General features: G+C 42.0%; 1 protein-coding gene across 2 annotated transcripts in view; it reads right to left on the bottom strand.

Moving 5' to 3' along the window:
• LOC124111838 (vacuolar protein sorting-associated protein 13D-like) overlaps positions 1–24,801 on the bottom strand; it is a 120,571-nt gene that overhangs the window by 83,760 nt on the left and 12,010 nt on the right. For both annotated transcript variants that reach the window (XM_048384355.1, XM_048384356.1), the window contains exons 4-23: positions 19,230–19,342; positions 16,784–16,861; positions 16,052–16,150; positions 14,938–15,054; positions 13,515–13,640; positions 11,809–12,101; positions 11,297–11,465; positions 10,071–10,166; positions 8,559–8,766; positions 7,616–7,753; positions 6,989–7,155; positions 6,234–6,382; positions 5,885–6,000; positions 5,380–5,462; positions 4,726–4,924; positions 3,950–4,109; positions 3,023–3,154; positions 2,379–2,469; positions 846–976; positions 312–412 (exon numbers count right to left, since the gene is read on the bottom strand). In XM_048384355.1, coding sequence (XP_048240312.1) covers positions 312–412; positions 846–976; positions 2,379–2,469; positions 3,023–3,154; positions 3,950–4,109; positions 4,726–4,924; positions 5,380–5,462; positions 5,885–6,000; positions 6,234–6,382; positions 6,989–7,155; positions 7,616–7,753; positions 8,559–8,766; positions 10,071–10,166; positions 11,297–11,465; positions 11,809–12,101; positions 13,515–13,640; positions 14,938–15,054; positions 16,052–16,150; positions 16,784–16,861; positions 19,230–19,342 — 2,766 coding nt within the window. The remainder of the gene's footprint in view (positions 1–311; positions 413–845; positions 977–2,378; positions 2,470–3,022; positions 3,155–3,949; positions 4,110–4,725; positions 4,925–5,379; positions 5,463–5,884; positions 6,001–6,233; positions 6,383–6,988; positions 7,156–7,615; positions 7,754–8,558; positions 8,767–10,070; positions 10,167–11,296; positions 11,466–11,808; positions 12,102–13,514; positions 13,641–14,937; positions 15,055–16,051; positions 16,151–16,783; positions 16,862–19,229; positions 19,343–24,801) is intronic.

Genomic DNA, 24,801 nt, shown 5'->3' with positions numbered 1-24,801 from the left:
ACAACAAGTACCATCTTTAAACATCTTTTGGTATGACATGGTCGGGGATCAAACCCTGGACCTTCCGTTCTCCGGATGGACGCTCTACCACTAGACCACGGAGGCAGTCCCCGATGTTAAGAGTACCATCTACTTGAAATGATGCTGAGGGTCAAGACCAGGCAATAGTTTTTGCAAAAGTGTTTGGTTGAGGGTGAAATGATGAGCAAAAGATATATAGGCAAACTGCTTATGTTGACAAAAGTAAAGTGTGTCTAAACCAAGACAGTGTTATCCTTGTTTGATGCAGCAAGACAGCTGTATCTCCGTACCCTGACTCTGGATCTCCACGGAGAGGTTGTGGATGAGGAACTGCAGCACCACCAGCTTGTTGTCTATCTCCTCCTTGCCTTTCTTCATCACAGTCTCACTGCTATAACAGTCAAAGCCCACAGTTAGGTGTCACCCTATTTCTAGCATTATATTTCATGAACACATACAGTCTCACTGCTATAACAGTCAAAGACCTCAGTTAGGGTAGATCCTATTTCTAGCATTATATTTATTCAACACATACAGTCTCACTGCTATAACAGTCAAAGACCTCAGTTAGGGTAGATCCTATTTCTAGCCTTATATTTCATGAACACATACAGTCTCACTGCTATAACAGTCAAAGACCTCAGTTAGGGTAGATCCTATTTCTAGCATTATATTTATTCAACACATAGTCTCACTGCTATAACAGTCAAAGACCTTAAGAATTACTTAGGTCAAACATAAAAGTTGGTCTTTCAAGAACATAAAACATTTGGGGCAATTAGAACTTTTGACTATGTTGGAGTGAAGTAAAGTAAAGTTCTTACACCGATGCCAGTGACTGCTGTGCCAGGTCCGACTCAACACTGGACATTGACATGTTGTCAGTGACTGTCTGGAGGGAGGAACCGGAGCTACCCCTCGACACAATGTCCACGGAGGTGTTGACGGCATGGATCTGGAAATACAAGGTGGAAGTCATCACAGGCATGGTACCATCGTGCAGTGGTAGAAACTTACACTGTTAGTCCATTAGTCCTTATAATGATAACACTGTAATGAAAACCCCGTAAAAGTACCAAATTTCTACTTGTCCTAATGATACCTTAACTATTGGGCAGTTTGGCAAGGACTACAGGACAAGTGCCAAGTTCTGGCACTGTGCAGTATCTACTGGCGGTATCCATGAGGGTGTATACAGTATCCAGCGTACAACATCTGCATTCTATTTTGTTTAATACCATTCACACAAAAGCTTTGTTAAGGAAACAACGTCACCAACTCCATTTCTCTCATTCATGAGCTTGAGTTCAACCTGGCTTTACTGTACAATGAGTGAGTGAGTGAGTTTGGTTTTACGACGCTTTTAGCAATATTCCAGCAATATCACGGCGGGGGACACCAGAAACCGGCTTCACACATTGTACCCATGTCGGGAATCAAACCCTGGTCTTCGGCATGACGAACGAACGCTTTAACCACTAGGCTCCCCGACCGCCTCCTTTACTGTACAAAATTCAAAACTGCTAGCACTTGATAATATAGCTGATCAAAATAAAAAACTGGGATGATGTTTTCTTGAGTTTTAAAACCAGACAATTGAAGTTCTTCTGTTACCAGGTCTTCCCACGTGTCAGCAGCAAGGCAAGTACGGGAGATATCGCTGTTTGTGTCAATTGTCACAAAAGCGTGTAATTTGATTGGGAGGCTATTTTTAGCATGGTATTATCCAAACAACACTCAATAGGAAGCTAAGGTGGTGAATAGAACCAGGGCATTTATCTAAATAGAATGGAGATATGACACATCGGATAACTGCGCATGTGCTCCCGTTGTGGAATTTAATGTAACTTTACCTATGTAACAAATCTTTCATCGTTCTACATGATGATAACCGCCGTCATATAGCTGGAATACTGCTGAGTGCGGCGTTAAACAACAAACAAACAAACAAACAAAACATGATGATATAGTCCATCCCACCACATTCATTGTCACAAATGTAACAGCTATATAACGACACCCCATACATGACTAACTGCGTGGATCAATGTTCATGATGTGAATCACCGAATTGTCTGGTCCAGACCCGATTATTTACAGATCGCTTTCATATAGCTGGAATATTGCTGAGTGTGGTGTTAAACAACAAAGGAACAAACAAATTATTCTGATCTGCTCATATGACAAGTACACGTACTCGAATCTGACCCAGAATAGAAAGGGGGGCATGTACTGCATGCATCGACTTGCATAACATTGAACATAATTAATCAATGGATCAAACATCTAAAATCTCTGAAACATGTATTTTCACATCTGTTTAACATAGCTAAAATGGCTTGTTTCATTAATCTGACCTTTCTTTCATTGAGATGGAAGGTGAGGGATGGAAGAGTGCCGGACAGCTTCATCTTGGCCCACTGTGGGTCTGCCGTCACGATCAGACGTCTGGGAGCAACACACAGTTCACAAACATTTCCACATAAACATCATGAATATCTGGTAATTTAAACCGTGAAAACAATCTTGTACGCTCTTGTTCTTTCTACTTGATTTACAGATACTGTTTCAAATGCCATCATGGCCATATGTTTGGTTAAGAACAAAAAACATTGTGTGTTGTTTCTCTTTTCTCCATCGATCAGATCAAGTGCAGTCGGCCAGACAGGGGAACAAGTACCATCTTTAAACGTCTTTTGCTATGACATGGTCGTGCATTGAACCCCGGACCTTCCGCTCTCCGGGCGGACGCTCTACCACAAGAACACGGAGGTGGTAGTTTATATAATATGGTAATAGTTTAAGGGGACTGATTGTTAAAATATCATGTAATAATTCACATTGGTCAGTGGACCTGTTAACTATGGAATCAAAAGAAACCCCATTTACACATTGTGATCAACATAACTGCAATAGGTTTCAATAAAAAAGCACACATCTATGGATCCAATTGTATATTAGGACATAATGTTTAACTAAGAAAGAAACAGAGGAGACTGACCTCTCCAGCTGTAGGGAGATGCTAAACTTGTCGAGGATGTGCATGCGACTGTTGCCCCTTAAGTAGGCGTGGCGCCAGTTGTCTTGAGGTCGGCCCAGCAGCACTTGCATGTCTGTCAGGTCCAGCTTGTATCTGGGAAAATAATGACTTCCAACAATGGCTTCTACTCCTGTCTCAATACAACCATGTGTCTCTCAAGACTCAACACAGCTTCTGTAGAAACATATACATTTTATACTATTCTTTTTATGAAAATGCTATTTCTCATCTGTACACAATGATATTCCCATACTGTGCCTTGAAGCACTACCCCTACAAGTATCTAGGGAACACCTGGTGTAGTGAGTACCATTGTTAAGCATGCTCAGCAATTCTGAAACAACATCATTCAGGGAACACGAAATGAGTTTTGAACTTAATCCAGAGATAGAACTCTGATGATCTCCATGATAAACAAGCATGAAATACTAATATCCCTGCCAATATGACATGTCCAGTTGTGTCAAGAAATATTGTAAAGGTTTTCAAGATCTGCCCGTAAACGAGCCCTACCACCATTTGAGCCTAAGTCAAAGTCGTTGCTATAGACACTAGAAATAATAACTTTTTAAAATGTCCCAAACTATCAAATGGGACTAGACCTATCTATGTGCCCAATTTGTTTAAGATATCTTTCATTGTGCTTGAGTTCTGCTCCAGAAACGACAGGCAATTGACGGACAGAAGGATGGACAGAAAGACAACTGATGGACGGACAGCACCCATTCCTATACCCATCTTCAACTTCGTGGCAGGGAATAATAAACACTCACCATGAAGCTAAGCAACCAGTCCACCTCAGTGGCAGACATCCATTAAACTACAGACTAAAGAGCCAAGATAGTCCTGAAAGGAACTGTCAAGACTGAAGCAGGCAGCACCACTGACCTCTCATACAGATGGTCCATGACTGCAGTGGATGACACCCCCGTGACGGAGGTCGCCGAGGTCTCTCGGGTCAGCAGGTTAGACGAGGACACTGACCTCAGAGGGGGGTCGTCGAGGGCGGACTCGTTGGGCGGGGTGGTCAGTGGCGTGTGGAAGTCATCTGAAAGACAGTAACAGTGTTACCATGGTTTCAGGGTCCAGTAGACCCATGAATAATGATTTCAACTTCATACTATATCTCTACTTATTTCCCTTTATCAAATACAGAAACAAAACAGTATGTAGTGTTTGAAACTAAGCTTGAAGTCAAGGGGTCCTTGTCATCACCCTTATGCTGGATATTGGAGACTAAGTGAAAAGGGCTTTAATGTCATGTCCAAAATTATTGCACTTATATAGTTATGTGCATGCATGTGTGTATGTATGTGTGTTGCTGCTTGCTCCAGTCCAGGCTAATGCTGATTTTATAGTGCTAGCCCACTGAAATGCCATGCGTCAGTTTAACATGAATAACCCACTCAGACACAGTATACTGACTCTGAGCCGACCAGTCCTGGTTTCAGACCCTTGCTGAGTGCAGGATAACAACAAGCACTATCTTTTAACGTCTTTTGGTATGACGTGGCCAGGGATCAAACCCCAGACCTTCCACTCTCTGGGCGGACGCTCTACCACAAGACCACAGAGGTGGTCAAATACTAATGGGGAACCCTCCAGAGCCCAAGGATCCCCATGATTGTGAATTCTACTGCAGTGACAGACAGCTGAGTGTGTACCATCATTCTCCTCATGTCCGTCTGTATGCAGCATGGTCTTGGAGTCGGTGTGCGAGATGCTGCTGCTGGTGCAGGTCTGGAGATACAGCCGACCCAGGTCTATCACCACCATGGGGCTGGTGGGGTCCGCGTAGCGCTCCGGGATGATCAACTTTGGGGCAGAGATATCCAGTTTAATGTCCCAGCGTGTCTTTACACCCTGGCAAACAGATTTGAAAATAAATCACATAATGTGTTTCTCATAATAAAGAAGTTGACATCCATAAATTCTCTTACTTATGTGTATCAATTCTAAATGCCTTTCAAAGACTAGATTTTAAACTGATTTAAAGCACATGCCCAAAAAATCATTATGCTTAGAAGTAATCATTGCAAGAATAGTATGTAGTTGCCTGAAGCAATCTGTTCAATGCTTAAGGCATCCTACAGGCCAGTGGCCTTTACATGATTCAGTCAAGTACAAGAAATATCTCATCATTGTTCCTGGTCGGTCAAGCGAGTAGATACCTTTCATGAAGACTGTTTAAGTAAGCAGCAGATACAGAAGGTCAATGCCACCTTTAGGTAAATCTGCTGTGATGCTTGTTTGACATATACAGAAGATTATTATTATGTGCTGCATTGGTTGCTATGGCAACAGGGTTTGCAACTGACCTCTGCTTCAAGAAGTTGATCTAATGTTTCCATGAACTGCTCTGGGGATTTCTTCTTCAGGGCTTCAAATTTCCACGCTGAGGCTAGAGGCAGACAATGAACAGTTGAAGTGTTTCCAGACTATAAGACAATACTGTGATATATGAGCTATATAGTTCTCCTACTTCTACTGATACATACTGTGTTTGTCTGTTTGTTTCTTAAAGCAACAATTTTTCCATCTATATGACTGTAAATAATCAAGTCTGGACTAGACAATCCAGTGATTGACATCATGAGCACCAATATATGCAATTGGGATAGGATGACATGCATCAACCCAGATCTTCATGGGGGAAAACTCATCACTTATCTGCTGACCAGGCACAATACACAGCTAAGAAAACCATATGCAGAGTTTGGCAGCAGCTGTTTGACCCAGTCAGTGTTAATTTTAGCTGCCAAAAAAGAAGTGGCAGTGTTAGCATTGTCTTTTTCTGAATAATATAACAAGAGAAAGTCTCACCTCTGGATCTCCGTGCCTTCTGTGCTCGACTGACGGGGGAGGAAAAGAATCCGTTCACTTGCTTGATGAATGCTGGAGAGTATACGATGTCCAGAGGCCGTGTCTTGATGCTGGTTCTAGCAATGAAGCAAAACCATCAGACACTCTTATCGTGTTTCATACAAGGGTTAGTCACCTTCAGGAGGACCAGTCTCCAATAACCATGATACTTGATTCATGACTTTCACAAGACCAGAAACATACTTCAAGTTTTTGATGTAAGAATCCCTGTTTGAAAGTTTAATACCAATTAGTTAAGGACATCCATGTAAAAGGCAATGGTATTTCACTAATCAGACCATTATCTTACTTGTATCTAAAGAAGCTAGAGGGAGGGTGCTTTTCGTATGAAAGCTCGAAGAACTTCCACTCCTGTGTGTCTTGCAGCGATGGCCTGGGTGACAGTCTCTCTGCTGTTCTGGGACGAGGTAGGGGACTCGGGGAGTGGCCGATGGATTCCTGAAACACCAGGGACAAATCAAACTTACGTACCACAAGTTCCAAATGACATTTGCAAGCATCAAATACTCAATAACACCCGCAAATCTGAACATAATGTTGATCCACTTTCCATGTGTGGCAGGGACTAAGAGCTGTATGATGATTGTGGGTGGGTGGGTGGGTGAGTGAGTGAGTGGGTGAGTGAGTGAGTGAGTGGATGGGTGAGTGAGTGAGTGAGTGAGTGAGTGAGTGAGTGAGTGAGTGAGTGAGTGAGTGAGTGAGTGAGTGAGTGAGTGAGTGAGTGAGTGAGTGAGTGAGTGAGTGAGTGAGTGAGCTATCTAGACAGGGGGACACGACACATTGTACCCATGTGGGGGAATCAACCCAAGTATTCGTTGTGACAAGTGAACACTTTAACCATGAGACTGCCCTACCGGACCACCCCTCCTGTAACCTAATGAAAGTGCATTTGCAACTACGCAACACTGAAGACATGTAATAATTTTAAGAGAAAGAAAGTAGGGTTAAAATGTTTGGTTGCAAACTGCAAGCTGTGTGGTTCCGGGTGCTTTTGCAGATGTTTGGCGTGACGAAGACAACTATGATGATGATGACGACGAATACCTGTGATTGTGGAGAGACGATGTAAGGGAACACAGAGTTGTGTGTGGTCTTGTCTTGGAGATGTAGACTGCCCACGGCTAACTTGAACTTCATAGCGCTGGTACGTGGGCGAGACTCAAATTCCATATTGATGGTGGAACACTGGAGCTCAGCTAGAGGACTTGCACCTTAAAGACGAAACACAAGACCAGTTACCACAAATAGAGGACTTTCAGTGTAATAATTATGAGGAAGTTTTAGCTATCATAAATTCATATGATAGGCAGTTACTTCTGCATTAGATTATGTACTCGCCAACAAAATATATGCAAATACCATATGTGAAGACTTGCTCTTAAACTGGTATGTTGTGTGAACCGACGCTCATGAACGCATCACATGTGACATCAAAGATCCATGACTCGAGATGCACCATTTGTCTCGAGCAGGATTAGCATGTAAAGTATGGAAATCGCAGACACTGTGGTTGATTGTTAATTTTGTCATGAAGTGGTACATATTGGAAACATCTCTGCTTAACATACATACTTTTTTATATGTTTCTATAGTTCGCTATTCTCTTGGCGGTGAGTACATTAGACAAATAATTAAATGTTAAACGTAACTGACAACAGGATTGACATTCACCTTTGTGTGGTCCTCTGCTCTCCACCAGTTCAAAGGACCCTTTGGACAGGGAGAAGGTCATGCTGGCAAACACGGTGTCTTTACGCAGCAACGAGGTGTTCTCAGTGGAATCAAGGATAACATCCAGTATTTCTTGCTCTGGAATACAGGAATTGGTGTCAGAATCCCCTCTACACTTCTGGCATCGTTAACAGATTTCAACAGCTACCATGAACAAGGGAGATAGTTCTATGGACAAACAACGTATTTGTCACATTGAATGCCATATTTCTCACTTGTTCATTATACAAACTTCTAAATGCTCCTTAAAGAAGTTATAGAATAGTTATCATAGCTTAAGTAGCTGGATATGTTTCAGTTAAAGATGGGCGGCCGGGTAGCCCAGTGGTTAAAGCATTTGGTCGTCACGCCGAAGACCCGGGTTCGATTCCCGACATGGATACAATGTGTGAAGCCCATTTCTGGTGTCCCCCGCCGTGATATTGCTGGAACATTGCTAAAAGCGGCGTAAAACCATAATCACTCACTATAAACTTCAAATCTTCTGAGAAATGAAATGGCATGGCAGAATAGGTCCCCAATACACCATGCTTCCTCTTTTAGTTTATGTACCTAAGCATCTGTACATCGTCATGATTGCAGTTTTTGCATCCAGTCAGTCAAATATGTGCTACTACTTACAAAAAAAACTGTGTTGCCAAATGTTTCGAGCAACTATTTTTCTAATTCCATTGAAGTTACCTACCAATATAGTGTGCATACAAGTAGTTAAGACGAGACAAGCTCAACTACCACTGCCCACATCTCAACAGTTACAAAATGTCTTGAAGAAAAAAAAGAAGAGTATGATCATATTTTTTCCAACTTACTGACCAGGATTTATTTATAAAAATCTGTAAACTAAGACAATGAGCTAATGAGTAAACAGGAGAGTTATAATCACCCAGCTCTGCCTGCCCAACTGCCTCTGCGGGCACGTCAACATCGGACTCCCCCTGTGTGTCATCACTGCTACCAGCCACCTCTGTCTGTGGATCTGCCGCTTGGTACCACCCTGACCAACCCGGGAACCAGCGTTGGAACAGTCCCTGCCGATGCTCTCCTGTAGGACTCGGAGTGGACTGGTCAACTGAGGAGGGGCTTTTCCTTGGCTGAAGGGAATGAAACAATAAACATCCTTATAACCTTGACATGCGGATACAGAATCCAGATAGTGTGTCTTAGTGTTTGTTATAAGCACAGATCTATTTGTTTCTTGTCTTTTTAATGTGATCTTTATAACTTGAACATCACTATGTCATCATTCAGGATTCAGTGTGTGTGCGTGCATGCGTGCGCGTGCGTGTGTGTGCATGGATGTGTTGTGTAATGCGCTCTCAACAATATTCCAGCTATATAGAGGTGGCCTGTGCATAAGCCTTGACTAAACAATCCCGTAATTGATATTGCGAGCAACGATCCACGCAGTTGAGATACGATGAAATGAAGTCAATCAATCCACCGAGTCTGACAACCTGATCCATGATGTGGCTTCTTATAACCACATAGGTTGCTGTGAATCTCCTTGGGGCAGTGTTGGAAATAGCTGTCTGCCTGCTAGCCAAATGCCAATGACTCTAAAATTGGGTAAGTAACATTTCCAAAAAGCCTGCGCGATGGATAGTTAAAAATTAGGTGTCAATAGATATTTATGTCTACGAATAATAAAGTCAGTTAAGCTGTCATTTAATATCAAAGTCTGTTGTTATTTTGTATTTAATAGTTCATCGAAAACTGACACAGAAGTAAACTGGGTTCTAGCAGTACAGTGATTATGACTGATATACAGGTTTGTTTGTTTGTTGTTTAATGTCGCACTCAGCAATATTCCAGCTATATGAAGGCGGTCTGTAAATAACCAAGTCTGGACCAGAAAATCCAGTGACTGACCTCATGAGCATCGATCCACGCAATTGGGATATGATGACATGCATCAACCAAGTCAGTGAGCCTGACCACCCGATCCCGTTAGTCGCCTCTTTCGACAAGCATAGTCACCTTTTACAGCAAGCATGGGTTGCTGAAGACCTATTCTACCCCGGATCTTCACGGGTCGATGTACATGTACATGCATTGTTTAGCTTTATAATAGTCTCAAAACAGATTACATAATATGAAGGCTGTAGTCATAAAGTAGGGCTAGTTAACAAGCCCTCCTGGCCAGTGAAGTCTGTAAACTAATTCCTACACTGCATGGTGGTACGAGAATATCTAAAAGTCATTACTGTAATCCATCATCTCAGACAATGGTTACTGGGGTCATTCTAATTGCCACTATGGTCAGATATGGACACTCCGCTTGTTTCAAATTATACTCAATATGTTTCAGTTGTCTTGAGCAACTGACGTTTAGTTCTAATGACACATCAAAGTCGAATACTAAAACAGTTTGACTGGGTTTCGACATAACGCTTACCAGTCTGTTTTCTGAGCGCAACTTGGACAGGATCAGTTCTCTTAGAACCTTCAGCTCATCAAAACCAAGTTCTTCTTCCAGATCTTCCAACGAGGTCTGAAACACCCGCAGCAAAAGCTTGTGGGTTACTAAACACTTTTACATTACTCACGACACTTTCTCAGAGTTCAAACCAATTTTTGAAAAAGCACAAGAAATATGGATTTTCAGTTTTTAAAGTAACTTCTTGGATAGGCATTTAGAAGTTGGAGTACTAAATAAGGATAAGATTTATTGATGAACAACTTCTTCATTACAATCCAGAGCGACGTTTCGGTGTAGGTTCTAACACTGTTACACCATCACTACCCCCGAAACGTCACTCTTTATTGTAATGAAGAAGTTGTCCATCCATAAATCTTATCCTAATTTAGTTTTTTAAAGGTTTGTAAGGATTTTTTTTTCAGTTTATGTGTCAACACTGTATATAACAGGCAACAACCTGTCTTCACATAGTCTCGGTATTGTTGTTGGCCTTCAAATTTGCTGTGTAATGAGATTCTGTTATCCAAATTTTGAAGGTATGGTTACTGGTATTAACTTCAGGATGTAATTGAGAGGCGTCGGCATTCACAATACCGTATTCTACATAATAAGCACCCAGGGCGCTCTCAAAATTTGAAATAAAATTTTGGAGAAAAAAAAACAGAGTTGAAAGATTGTAAATTTCGTGGTTTATGCTGACAGCCTGAAATGATACAAAATAAAAGTCTGTGCGTATTATACACGACACATATATTTATCCAGAATTTAATTGCCCATAATTAAGGGTGCATATAACACACGAGTGCGTATTAAACACGAATAATTAGTCTTGTGTACATTGATCAATTGGAAGGGGTGATAATTGGGATTTTTCACTAGCCAATATATTAGCAAATATCGCCGTGGGCGCTTATTAGAGCAGGGCGCTTATTACGTCGAATACGGTAACTTCAAGTAAGTGATGAATAATGAGATCCCATGCAATAAATCTAACACAGGAAAGTTTCAAAAGATCTTCACTGGAAAACCACTTCAGGTCAAGAAAGAAGTAATGTCTAGAAGCAAGTTGTCTTAATCGTGTAAAGTTTGTTTGGTTGTTGCTTAACGCCATAGCAATATTCCAGCAATATGACGACGGTCAGTAAATAATGGAGTCTGGACCAGACAATCTCATGTAGAGTGTATATCCTGGAGACGTGTACCTTGACTCCAGGCCCTGGGTTGTCTTCAGTCAATACAGCGGTGTAGGCCTTGGTGTATGCTATTGCCTTGCCAGCCCTCTCCAACATGAAGGCCTTCGTGTGGCGCTTGTTTCGATCCTGGATCTTGGACAGATGGCAGTCGATGGCAAACGTCCACCATTTCCTGGGACTAGGGATAATGATAATAATAATAATAATGATGATGATGATGATGATGATGTGCATATTTATAATGCACCAAATCCACACCCTAAAACATGCTCAAAGCGCTACATTATTACCCAGGTCAATGAATAAGTGTGCAATCAAATTTGAATTCTCAGCTCCCTGGGAGTAGACAACCCAAGCTGCCTTTTCATATGATGTGACAGGATGTCATGGCGGCCACTCTAGTGAATTGGCGGAACAGGTGCAATATTTTGTCGGGAATCTTCAAGAAAGGGTTGGCATCGCAGCATGTAAGTTCCCCTATTTGGTCTTTATATAGCTTAAATATGGGGGATGCACACTACCTATTTTTGACGGTTTCGGCTGGCCTCCACTTCCGGTGTTGTCTCCTCACGCCGTGCCGCTCAAACTCACTCTGCCACAGCAAGAGACTCTGATACTGCTCTGTGCTCAGCTGGAAGGCGGTGTTGTCCAGGGTGATGTCCACGCTGATCCTGGGGTCGGAGGCTGACCGGAGGGGGAGGGTGGTGGTCCGGCGTTTGATCTGGGCCTGGGCACTCACTGGGTTTAACATGTACTCGTGGTCGTGGAAGTTGCCATCGGCAGTCGATACAAACATGCCACGCTGGAGGGCATCCTGTTCAATTAACAGAAACATTAGAGTGTTCAAAACTAAGCATGAAAGTCAAGGCGTTCTTATATAATGATAAATATTTTAGGGAACAGAATTTATGGATGTCAAGCCCTACAATATGAGGGACAAAACGTTTCGGAGTAGATGCCAACTCATCACCCGATGAAGGAGTTAAATGTTGTGTTGCTCATAATAATGAAGTTGACATCCATAACATCTCTTCCTTATGTGTATCACTTCTAAATGCCTTTCAAAGACTAAAATATTTTAGGTTTTATTCAGATTAAGGGGTACCAAGATTCAAATACATTAGGAGAAATTCTCAAGGACCCCAGGACCCACCTCAGTTTCAGATACTGCTATTAATATCATGTTCCAAAATACATATAATTTTAATGCCATAGACTTGTATGTTGTACTTGTAAAGTTTAATCAGATGTGGCATGGTTCCTCTCTATATAAAAAATACACTCAATAATAGATATGTAAGTCAAGGAGTCCTTGCCCAAACAGTCTTTGGTAAATGTTTACTTGTTTGTTTGTTTGTTGTTTAATGACACACACAGCAATATTACAGCTCTATTATGGTGGTCTGTAAATAATCCAATCTGGACAGACAATCCTGTGATTGATATCATGAGCATCGATCCACAATTGGGATACAATGCCATGCATCAACCAAGTCAGCTCTTGTGACAAGCATAGGGTGCTAAAGACCTATTCTAACCCGGATTTTTACAGGTCCTTTGGTAAATGACATCATGAAATGTCCACAAACATAAAAGAATAGTGAAGAAGTTTTTGGATACAGACCACCACCCTACCGCCAAACAAATAACTGACACTCAGGTGACCATTAACTGAAGTCGTACCTATTTACTAAAATTATTTTTGGAAAACCTGACTAGCTTTAACTATGCATTATGCCATATCATGCATTAAGTCTTCAAACCTTCAAACCTGACTAGGAACATGAAGCTCACTGGCCTTCATGAGTGAGTGAGTGAGTGAATGTTTATGCCACACAGCAGTATTCTGGCAATATCACATTGTGGCATGTAGAAACTGTCAACAAATAATCAGCCAGCTCACACATTACAACCAATCCGTTGGTTGGCGCTTACAACACAGGTGGGGTTTCCTAAGTCTAAAGTGAGCAATGAGAACGGACATGGTGCTGACAAACCAAGAAACAAGTGTATGAGTGAGTAGTGAGTATGGTTTTCCACCCTTTTTAGCAATATTCCAGAAATATCATGGCAGGTGACACCAGAAATGGGCTTCATACACTGTACCCATGTGGGGAATCGAACCCAAGATGACGATCGAATGCTTTAACCACTAGGCTACCCCACTGCCCCCTTGTGCCTCAGATCACAGGACAGATGGTAATACACCAGCTACTGAGACACTTACTGCAAGGTCGGACATGGAGAGGTCCCCCAGCATGGAGGCGTTGGTATCACAGTACACAGAGAAATCCTGTAGGTCGGCCAGCTTGAACATTGTGTCACTGTCTGAGCTGCTCACAAACTTGGACAACTGCAACATCAGATACCAACAGTTCAACAGTAACACATTGAGTCTAATGCATGAACAAGGTTATGATAACATGATGTTGGTAAAAGGAGTCAGTATGGTTTTACGCCATTTTTAGCAATATTCCAGCAATTTCACGGCAGGGGACACCAGAAATGGGCTTCACACATTGTACCCTTGTCGGGAATTGAACCCAGGTTTTCAACGTGACAAGCAAATGCTTTAACCACTGGGCTATCCAAACACCCCTGGTAAAAGGAAGAATAAGTACTGATAGTCAGTCTACAAAAATGACAGCGCTTCACTCATCTATTCCTTATCCTCAAAGAACAATGTTGATAGCAGCCTGCAGGGAGGACGTTTCTAAAGGAACGACAATATATCAAGCAATCTCATTAAAATTAGATCTATGTTCTCGTTGCCGCTAAACAAAGATCTGAGGACATCCTATTACGGGTCACGTCAGGACGATTTTTCGCGAACTTTGACCAACGACTGAAATGACATCAGCCAAGTTGGCATCAGCCAATTAGAAAGCAGCTTTCGCGAACTTTACGACACTCGTTTCAACCTATCGAATTCCATTTCTGTCTACGCTTGATAAATATATTGACATAGTTCTCAATTAATATTTTGAAAACTGAACAAACGAACATTACGGAATGTCTAATATATGGTTGAGAGTGTATGGCAGTGCTTCCTGCGTACTGCGTATTGTGCAATGCGTCCTCCGTTCAAATGTTTATCCCACGGAACCGAGAGATAGACAATAATTTTGACTGAATCAGTCGTACGGGCCGTAACTGTCGTTTGGAATACCCTGTGTTAACGTTTTCGAGGTTGCATGATTAGAAAATCCATTCGTGATGTCACTTTCATGATCTGGTAAGCGACGCTTTAATTTGTCGGATGAAAGGTCGTTCTGACGTGACCCCTAACGGGATGTTTTCAGATCTTTGTTTAGCAATAGCGAGAACTAAGATCTGATTTTAATGAGACTGATATATCAAGCCTTCCATATCTTTATTATTTAATTGTTCAATTTGATTCATCATTGTACAATTTCACTTTCAATTTCCCAAGGGGAAGGAAGCTAAACAAACATTTCTAATAACATGTCAAGGTAGATTTAAGGTTAAATTCCCCTAAGACATGCAAAATAAAACTGGAAGAAAAGTGTTAACTTTGAGAACGTTTAGGACAGAAGGACCCGTAATATAAGATACACAATTGTCTGGCCTTATGAAAATGAATGGTGACAAACAACTCAGGTACTGAAAGCACAGCGATGGATACTAACCCAGCTCCTGTCTGTGCTCTGTGCACTGAGGTTCTTGATGGTGACACCACAAGCAAAGGGACAGGACGGGTTGAGGTACTCGTCTTCATAGCGGATATGTACATCCTTCACATGTAGCTGACATCAAAACAAAAGTACCAGTCAAACACATGTTTATACAGAGCATCCCCAAGTACCAGTCAAACACACATGTATATACAGAGCAACCCCAAGTACCAGTCAAACACATGTTTATACAGAGCATCCCCAAGTACCAGTCACACACACATGTATATACAGGGCAACCTCAAGTACCAGTCAAACACAGATGTATATACAGGGCAGCCCCAAGTACAGTCAAATACACATGTATATACATGGCAAACCCAAGTACCAGTCAAACACACATGTATATACAGGGCAACATCTAGTACCAGTCAAACACACATGTATATACATGGCAAACCCAAGTACCAGTCAAACACACATGTATATACAGGGCAACCCCAAGTACCAGTCAAACACACATGTAAATACAGGGCAACATCTAGTACCAGTCAAACACACATGTATATACAGGACAACCCCAAGTACCAGTCAAACACACATGTATATACAGGACAACCCCAAGTACCAGTCAAACACACATGTATATACAGGGCAAACCCAAGTACCAGTCAAACACACATGTATATACAGGGCAACCCCAAGTACCAGTCAAACACAATGTATATACAGGGCAACCCCAAGTACCAGTCAAACACACATTTATATACAGGGCAACCCCAAGTACCAGTCAAACACAATGTATATACAGGGCAACCCCAAGTACCAGTCAAACACACATGTATATACATGGCAAACCCAAGCACCAGTCAAACACACATGTATATACAGGGCAACCTCAAGTACCAGTCAAACAGAATGTATATACAGGGCAACCCCAAGTACCAGTCAAACACACATGTATATACAGGGCAACATCTAGTACCAGTCAAACACACATGTATATACATGGCAAACCCAAGTACCAGTCACACACACGTATATACAGGGCAACCCCAAGTACCAGTCAAACACACATATATAAAGAGCAACCCAAGAGTTTTCACTTTCTGTCAGTACTGATGCTTACCTGAATATTCTCCAGGATGTTGGCAGCCATGGACGCCCCGTACGAGAACCAGGAAGAAGAAGACGAGGCATAGTCCTGTTGTTTCCCTTGTCGTTGAACCTACAACACATGGTGGTTGGTGATGTACCAACACTGACACTCTCAATGCCTTACAGTGTGTTAAAGTTACCCATACTTAATGATGGAGCAATAGGTGGAATAGTTACCCTGAAAGGACATTACCTTGAATGTAAGGCCATCTCTTTTAGTCCGTGTATCTCGCCTCTGCTCTGTTCATTGGAATGAGTGGGAAATGGAAACATTGTATCTGGAGGTGACTCTACCTGGTTCTTCAGTCTGATGGGCAAATACCATCACAGAATGACTAATATATGTATGGTGGCATTCCTAGCAATCTTTCTGTTTCACCAGCCCTTCTTAAGGGTTTTGCTATGAGGACTAGTAAAATGTTAAGTAAGGATAAGAATTTATGAACAACTTATTTATTACAATTAAGAGTGATGTTTCGGTGTAGGTTCTAACACCGTTATCAAGCCTGTGTTATTCACATGGACACAGATGATCACTTGCTTGATAACGGTGTTAGAACCTACACCAAAACGTCGCTCTTAATTGTAATAAAGAAGTTGTTCATCCATAAATTCTTATCCTTACTTAGTACTCCAACTTCTAAATGCCTATCAAAGATAGTAACATGTTAGTTTGTATTGCTGAGAGTGCCACGCCACTCACCTGCCACTTGGCCTCCAGAGCATCCAACATGTCTGCCTTGGCACTCCTCTCAGTCTCCTTCTCCTTCTCATGGTCGTACTGGAACACAAGCAACAACACTGTCATCCACGTGGACACAGAGCGTACTACACTCAGCTACCATTACCACAGTGACAAGAACGATAGCAATCTACACGTCCAACTTACACACATCCCATTCATCAAACAGAACACTTCCATGATTAAAGTGTTATCATGGTTATCATAAGACAAATCCTTTTTCTAAGATGTATCAATACTGAGAGAGTGAGTGAGTGCATATCAAGAGTGAGTGAGTGCATATCAAGAGTGAGTGTGTGAACGTGTGAGTGCATATCAATAGTGAGTGAGTGAGTGAGTGCATATCAAGAGTGAGTGTGTGAACATGTGAGTGCATATCAAGAGTGAGTGCGTGAATGCATAACAAGAGTGAGTGAGTGAGTGCATATCAAGAGTGAGTGTGTGAACATGTGAGTGCATATCAAGAGTGCGTGAATGTGTGAATGCATAACAAGAGTGAGTGAGTGAGTGAGTGAGTGAGTGCATATCAAGAGAGGGTGTGTGAACGTGTGAGTGCATATCAATAGTGAGTGAGTGAGTGAGTGTATGAGTGAGGTGAGGTGAGGTGAAATGGGGTTTAACGTCGCATGTACGTTTATGTGTGTGCGTGTGTGTGGCTGCTTGTACTAGTCCGGACTGATGCCAATTTATAGTGCTAGCACACTGAGATACCATGCCGCAGTTTAACATGAATACCCCACTCAGACGCAGTATACTGACTCTGAGCCGACCAGTCCTTGTTTGAGCCCCTTAATGCCAAGCGCCAGACAGGGTAACAACAAGTACCATCTTTTAACGTCTTTTGGTATGACGTGGGTGGGGATCGAACCCCGGACCTTCTGGGCGGACGCTCTACCATTAGACCACGGAGGCGGTCGAGTGTATGAGTGAGTGAGTGAGTGAGTGAGTGAGTGAGTGAGTGAGTGAGTGAGTGAGTGAGTGAGTGAGTGAGTGAGTGAGTGAGTGAGTGAGTGAGTGAGTGAGTGAGTGAGTGAGTGAGTGGGGTTTAAGCTGCTCACAACAGCCATATCATAGTGTATGGAATTTCCATGGGGACCAGTTCAAAAGTTTGATGTTGGATAATAATTCCTTAAGTTTTAAGGCATACAACCACCGTGACTTCCTTGTTACGCATTCTTATGTTTTCCTCTGCTTTTTCAGCAGAAAGTTTGTCAAATAAAGTTTACTTATGGGGTGTTGCATATCATTTGTAGGTTTTTTATAGATCAAATCTGCCATTCTATATTACGCATTGCACCAGATGGACTATTGCTGGTGATTATAAAACTCTACCTCATGGAAAGACTGGGTGTATTTAATGAGAACTCCTGACAGCTTAGGAACGAAAATAGCACCGGTTTAGTTCAGATACTGTATAAACATTGTGAAATCAGCTACCCAGTTGATTTTGTCAGATGGAAAACCTGCAGGGCCATTAACCCCCCCACCCCTAAACTTAAGAATTTAAGATTTTAATCCCACATTGAACTTTTGAACTGGTCCCTTAGTTCCAAGATGTTCATAGATTATGAAGGAACAGTGTTTAGTTATATGATGGTGTGTCAGCTTGCTGTGTGGGGAGGGCCTGAAGTGATGCAGATCTAGGGTGCTGACAGACCCAGGAACATAATCAGGGCGAATCTGGCCTTCAGACTCAGAGGTGGATCCAGAATTTCGAAAAAAGGTTCATGCACATAATACCCAAGTCACAAAATGTACTGGCCAAGAGTACAGTTAACATGTAAGGTGTCTGAAAAAGGTGAGGTGAGGTGAAATTGGGTTTAACGTCGCGTCCAAGATCATTGCACTTATATAGCGACGTGCATGCATGTGTGTGTGTGTGGCTGCTTGTACTAGTCCGGACTGATGCCGATTTATAGTGCTAGCTCACTGAGATACCATGCCGCAGTTTAACATGAATACCCCAATCAGACACAGTATACTGACTCCGAGCCGACCAGTCCTTGTTTTAGCCCTTTAATGTCGAGCGCCAGACAGGGTAACAACAAGTACCATCTTTTAACGTCTTTTGGTATGACCTGTCGGGGATCGAACCCCGGACCTTCCGCTCTCCGGGCGGACGCTCTACCACTAGACCACGGAGGCGGCTGTCTGAAAAAGGGGTACGTGTGCACCCCCTGCATCCACTCTCTGTATCCAACAGTGGGATCCACAATCATTTGTGGTTTCTGGCATGCCCAAGTGATGCAACTCTGCACAGAAAACCGTGGCGCCTTAGACAACTTTGCCACACCAAACTGCCGAGACTTGTTAGAAATGACAGACTATTCTGTTTGGTGCATCACTGTCTAGTTCACTAGATGTGTCAGGATAGATCAACAAAGGCATCAGAAAGGTTGGGACTTACCTTGATGTCAGTAAGCGGCCCTGCAACCAGGTAGAGTTTCTCTATGGAGATGACCCACGGTTCACTTCTTAGTCGACTTAGCGGGATCTGCAAGGTGATCTTCCCAATCAGACCTGCCATCAGGAAACAAAACACAATGAAAACCTGGGATGGAGTTAACTTATAAGATGGACAATTTATCTATGTGTCAAATTTGGTGGAGAAATATTGTACGGTTTCAAGATCTGTGCTCTGGAAAAGAGCACTACCGCCATATTCAATCTAAGTCAAAGTCGTTGTCATAGAAACTCGAAAAATAAATGTTAAAGAAATCCAGAACTATCAAAAGGCACCAGTTCACAACTAGACCTATCTATGTGCCAAGTTTGGTTAAGATATCTCTCATGGTTTTTGAGTTCTGACAGTACATTCACCCTGTGCACTCAAAAGAACCCACTCGTCCAATGGTAGATGACCAGATGGTGGAAACACGAATACGTTCATACACCCGAAACACAAGTGTCCAAACATGTGGTGTCAGTCACCCTGGGCAACTGACTTCGTTCAAAAGTGCCTCAGTTCACCCACCAGGGAATGGGTACCCAATATGTGAAGTGGATGTAAAAACCTTCTAGCGCCCCGAGGCAGCTTGGGTTGTATACTCCCCAGGGAGTTGAGAATGCAAACAGATCCACTGGTCGGGTAACAAATAAAACTGCATTTGAGCAGATACTAGTACCTGGATACCTGCTGTATATAAATCATCATAAATTAATTAAATAATAATTAAAAAACAAAACAATAGTCTTAGACCTGGGCCCACTTGCACAAAACGATCTTAGCGCTACGACTATTGTAAGCATATGTTAAAGTATGGGAGTTAAGATCATCTTAGCGCTAAGATCGTTTTGTGCAAGTGGGCCCTGATCATGTATTCAGCACTGTATTGTGTGGGTTCCATGTTGCTAATCTAACGACCAACTCTTGTCAACAAAACAGATGATGCAACACGTGGCAGTTCCCTGATGATTCTATTGTGATCAGTTGGACTATAACTGCTATACTGGTTGAAGCATTAACATCACATTGTTGTTGCTATTTAGGTTCTCAGCAATAACAGATAATCAAATGGGCCAACATATATTGTAATTAATACTACCCTTTGAAGGAACCGAACCAGAATAGGTGAGGTGAAATGGGGTTTAACGTAGCGTTCAAGATAATTGCACTAATATAGCGACGTGCATGCACGTGTGTTAGGCTACCCCCCCCCCATCGATAATATGGTAATAAATGACCGGTCCCTCACATGAGTAATTCTGCATAAGCTCCATTGCAGGGATATTATGTGCAAAATTGCCAGAGATTCCAGGTTATAATAGGTCTCCATGAAGAGCTCAGGATGTTGCTCATAATATCAATCACTAGTTTGTCAGGTTGACACAATAATTCACAGGCTACCTACACAAATTGCGAGTCTGACTTGCTGTTGAGGAATCAAGTTAAAATATTTTTTTTCAATAACTGCAGCAAAAACTTGCGATTCAGAACTACTTTCTCAAAAGGAATTCCCGTACCTTGTGTCAACTACACACAAATTGATGTACAGAAATTGAATAACAATCCTTAAGGTGACTTCATGGACATTGTAAATACTGTGGCAGGTTCTGGGATAATTTAGTAACATCACAGGCAGCATACCGAAACACATAACAATTGAATTCTAAGCCTTTATAAATTCTAGTTTAGAAATTGACAACACTACATGATTAATGTCAGGCCATGAGCTGTGTTGCCTATTAAGTCTTTCAATTACTGATATATGACTCCATTATACGTCTCCTTGGGGTTTAACATGGGACAGCTGTTCATCCCCACACTGTGTGTGTGAGTATTGGCGGCATACCTTTCAGCTGGATCGACAGCATGTGTTGTCACAACACTACCAACAGCATGCCACACCATTATTGGCTGTGTACCAATCACCTAAACTGACAGCTGTGTTGTCACCATATCTATTGATTTGATGGTGTTTGATCATCAAATCACAATTGACAGTATGAAGCCAGTCTGTCAGACTGTGAACCTACATTTCATAGTTGACTTGAAAATGAAGCCTGGCTCCATCAGACTGTGAACTTACATTTTACAGTCGATAGGAAAATGGAGCCAGGATCTGTCAGACTGTGAACTTACATTTTACAGTCGATAGGAAAATAAAGCCAGGCTCTGACAGACTGTGAACTTACATTTTACAGTCGATAGGAAAATGGAGCCAGGATCTGTCAGACTGTGAACTTACATTTTACAGTGGACAGGAAAATGGAGCCAGGATCTGTCAGACTGTGAACTTACATTTTACAGTGGACAGGAAAATGGAGCCAGGCTCTGTCAGACTGTGAACTTACATTTTACAGTTGACAGGAAAATGGAGCCAGGCTCTGTCAGACTGTGAACTTACATTTTACAGTTGACAGGAAAATGGAGCCAGGATCTGTCAGACTGTGAACTTACATTTTACAGTTGACAGGAAAATGGAGCCAGGATCTGTCAGACTGTGAACTTACATTTTACAGTTGTCAGGAAAATGGAGCCAGGATCTGTCAGACTGTGAACTTACATTTTACAGTTGACAGGAAAATGGAGCCAGGATCTGTCAGACTGTGAACTTACATTTTACAGTCGACAGGAAAATGAAGCCAGGCTCTGTCAGACTGTGAACTTACATTTTACAGTCGATAGGAAAATGGAGCCAGGATCTGTCAGACTGTGAACTTACATTTTACAGTGGACAGGAAAATGGAGCCAGGATCTGTCAGACTGTGAACTTACATTTTACAGTGGACAGGAAAATGAAGCCAGGATCTGTCAGACTGTGAACTTACATTTTACAGTTGTCAGGAAAACGGAGCCAGGCTCTGTCAGACTGTGAACTTACATTTTACAGTGGACAGGAAAATGGAGCCAGGATCTGTCAGACTGTGAACTTACATTTTACAGTGGACAGGAAAATGGAGCCAGGATCTGTCAGACTGTGAACTTACATTTTACAGTCGATAGGAAAATGAAGCCAGGCTCTGTCAGACTGTGAACTTACATTTTACAGTGGACAGGAAAATGAAGCCAGGATCTGTCAGGCTCTTGCCGAACTAGGCTGGAATTTCCAGCAGCTATTACAAATCATGTCCCTTTTATGTCTGTCCTATTGACCAATCAGATTCCATCCCTCATATGACTTGCATTTGCTTCAAACAAAATGGCGGCACCAAGAGAAGAGGATCTGCTCGATAATCAAGTGAGTGAGTGAGTATGGTTTTACGCCGCTTTTAGCAATATTCCAGCAATATCACGGCGGGGGACACCACAAATGGGCTTCACACATTGTACCCATGTCGAGAATAGAACCCAGGTCTTCGGCGTGACGAGCGAACGCTTTAACCACTAGGCTACCCGACCGCCCCTCGATAATCAAGATCTATATTGTAATAAAATGAGACTTACCCCACGAAGTGCATCAAATCAGTTGAGCACATCAATTAAAAACATGAAAAGATTTGCAAAACATCTGTCAAGGCCCAGTTGGCGGTACACATGCTTTGCAAATCCTGCAGTCGACCGAAATCTGCATGTGTCAATTCTTGTTGTTAATGAACCGGGTGTCTAGTTCCTTACTCGATTTAATTGGACTATGCAAAGACTCGTTAATCCAGCCAAAATGTAACTCCGGAATTCAAGCCTAGTTCAGCAAGGGTGGAAAATGGACTTTTATAGTCAGTTGAGGCCCTTGTCTCAGGAAGACGACATTTCACAATTGACAGGAAAATGAAGCCAGGCTGTGTCAGCCAGTCTCTGTCAGCCAGAGAACTTACATATCACACTAGTTTGTAACATATGGACATTCTCATCAACAAAAAGTCTCAGTCTCTACGAACCTGGAGTGAAAGAATTCTAAGTTTCATTATATATGCTTATGGATTATTCAATAGACACAATTTTGCTATTAACCAATTTGGATCAGATTCCAATACACAGATTATACCATTTACACTGCAACTGATTATACAGAAACCTGTCCTAGTTCTTACCATTCACTGACCACTGTTTTATACTACTCAAAAGAAATTGAAGGACACTCGCTCTTTTCATGTGTTCAATATTAAGGGGGTCCTTGGTCCTTGATGTTTGCTATAATAAGTCGAACTGTTTGGAGTCCTCTGTCCTTACAGGGGGTGGGGGCATGGGTGGCCCAGTCGTCTAAGGCGCCGTGATTCGCTGTGCAGAGTTGCCTAACACCAACATGTTACCATGGCCAGCCTGCCCTTCAAGTCCCCGTAACACAAAAGGATCTTAGCCCTACGACTATTGTATGCCAATGTTAAAGTATGGGAGTTATGATCACCTAAGCACTAAGAACAGGACCCAGGACACAGGCGTTGAACGAGGAATGGCAATGCATCCCGTCTGACATCAGGAGACTGACAACCTCCATGTTACGGAGACTGTGTGCTTGCAGGAGTTGCATCTCGGGCTGGGGAGGGTAACTTGGGTCGGGTGGGTCCTGAGTAGGACCCGCCTACCCACAGGCCTACCGGGATCCGTGGTTAGTCACACAACATAATGTTTAATGTCAATTACAATAAAACTCCATGGTTACACTTCAAGTCGCTAATGGTCGCCTTTCTTGTTGACTATACACTCATTTCTTCTGACTTTAATGCATGATCAGATCATTTAATATGTGTATCTAAATAGGTTTTTTTTCAGGGGCTCTGGTAAAATAATTACCAATTGAACATTTTGTACCCCCCTCGAGACCTACAGCAGGCAACAGGGTAGTATATTTGGACTCCCAGGCACTTGGGCACTGGCACAGGCAGGTCACACTCCTCAAAGACACTTACCGTAATCATTCTCTGGAGTAATTTTCATTACCACAGCGTGTATAATAAGTTGACATCTGGGCCCAAAAAGCTATTTGTTTTTCCACAATAGCTGTATGGCCATTATTTTGATTTCGGTTTTAGTTACCATATCAAATATTCTTTGTGTTTTGCCTCACATATTTGATGTATTTTCTATGGTGGAATTAATACCCTTGGTAAACGTTCTTTTGGTCATCAGTTCATATAATTGAGGACCTCATACTCAAATTGTAACCGTGGTAACCAAAATGATTAAAAACCCTATATGTATAATAAGTCTATATGTATAATTACCATATTCTTAAATGTAATTCAATCCTTAACAAGTCCGTGGAATAAGAATAAGCATAGTGTTAGTCACTGTCATTCTACCATCCACAGATTGGATCAATTTTGGCAAGTGCAGAAAATATTCATGATGAAAAAATCTTAATATTGCAACAGCTTGAAACAAAAATCACAAGTGATCACATATAATAACATGAACCATTTGCACTGAGAATTGTACAGCTTTCATCACTTGTTGATGTAATTGTTCAGTTGCATTTGGTGGACAGTTCAGGAATAATGATATTTATCCAATAGCCAACATCCAGAATGGCACTGAATCAAAGATGAGCTAGGTGCCACACTTACTGATAGCAACTTGAACACATCAACCCACTTTGAAA

Source organism: Haliotis rufescens, unplaced genomic scaffold (genome assembly GCF_023055435.1).
Source record: "Haliotis rufescens isolate VD_foot unplaced genomic scaffold, xgHalRufe1.0.p SCAF_5, whole genome shotgun sequence".
Taxonomy (NCBI): Eukaryota; Metazoa; Mollusca; class Gastropoda; order Lepetellida; family Haliotidae; genus Haliotis; species Haliotis rufescens.
Note: the sequence above shows the minus strand (reverse complement) of the source record. Positions and strands in the feature narration are given on the sequence as shown.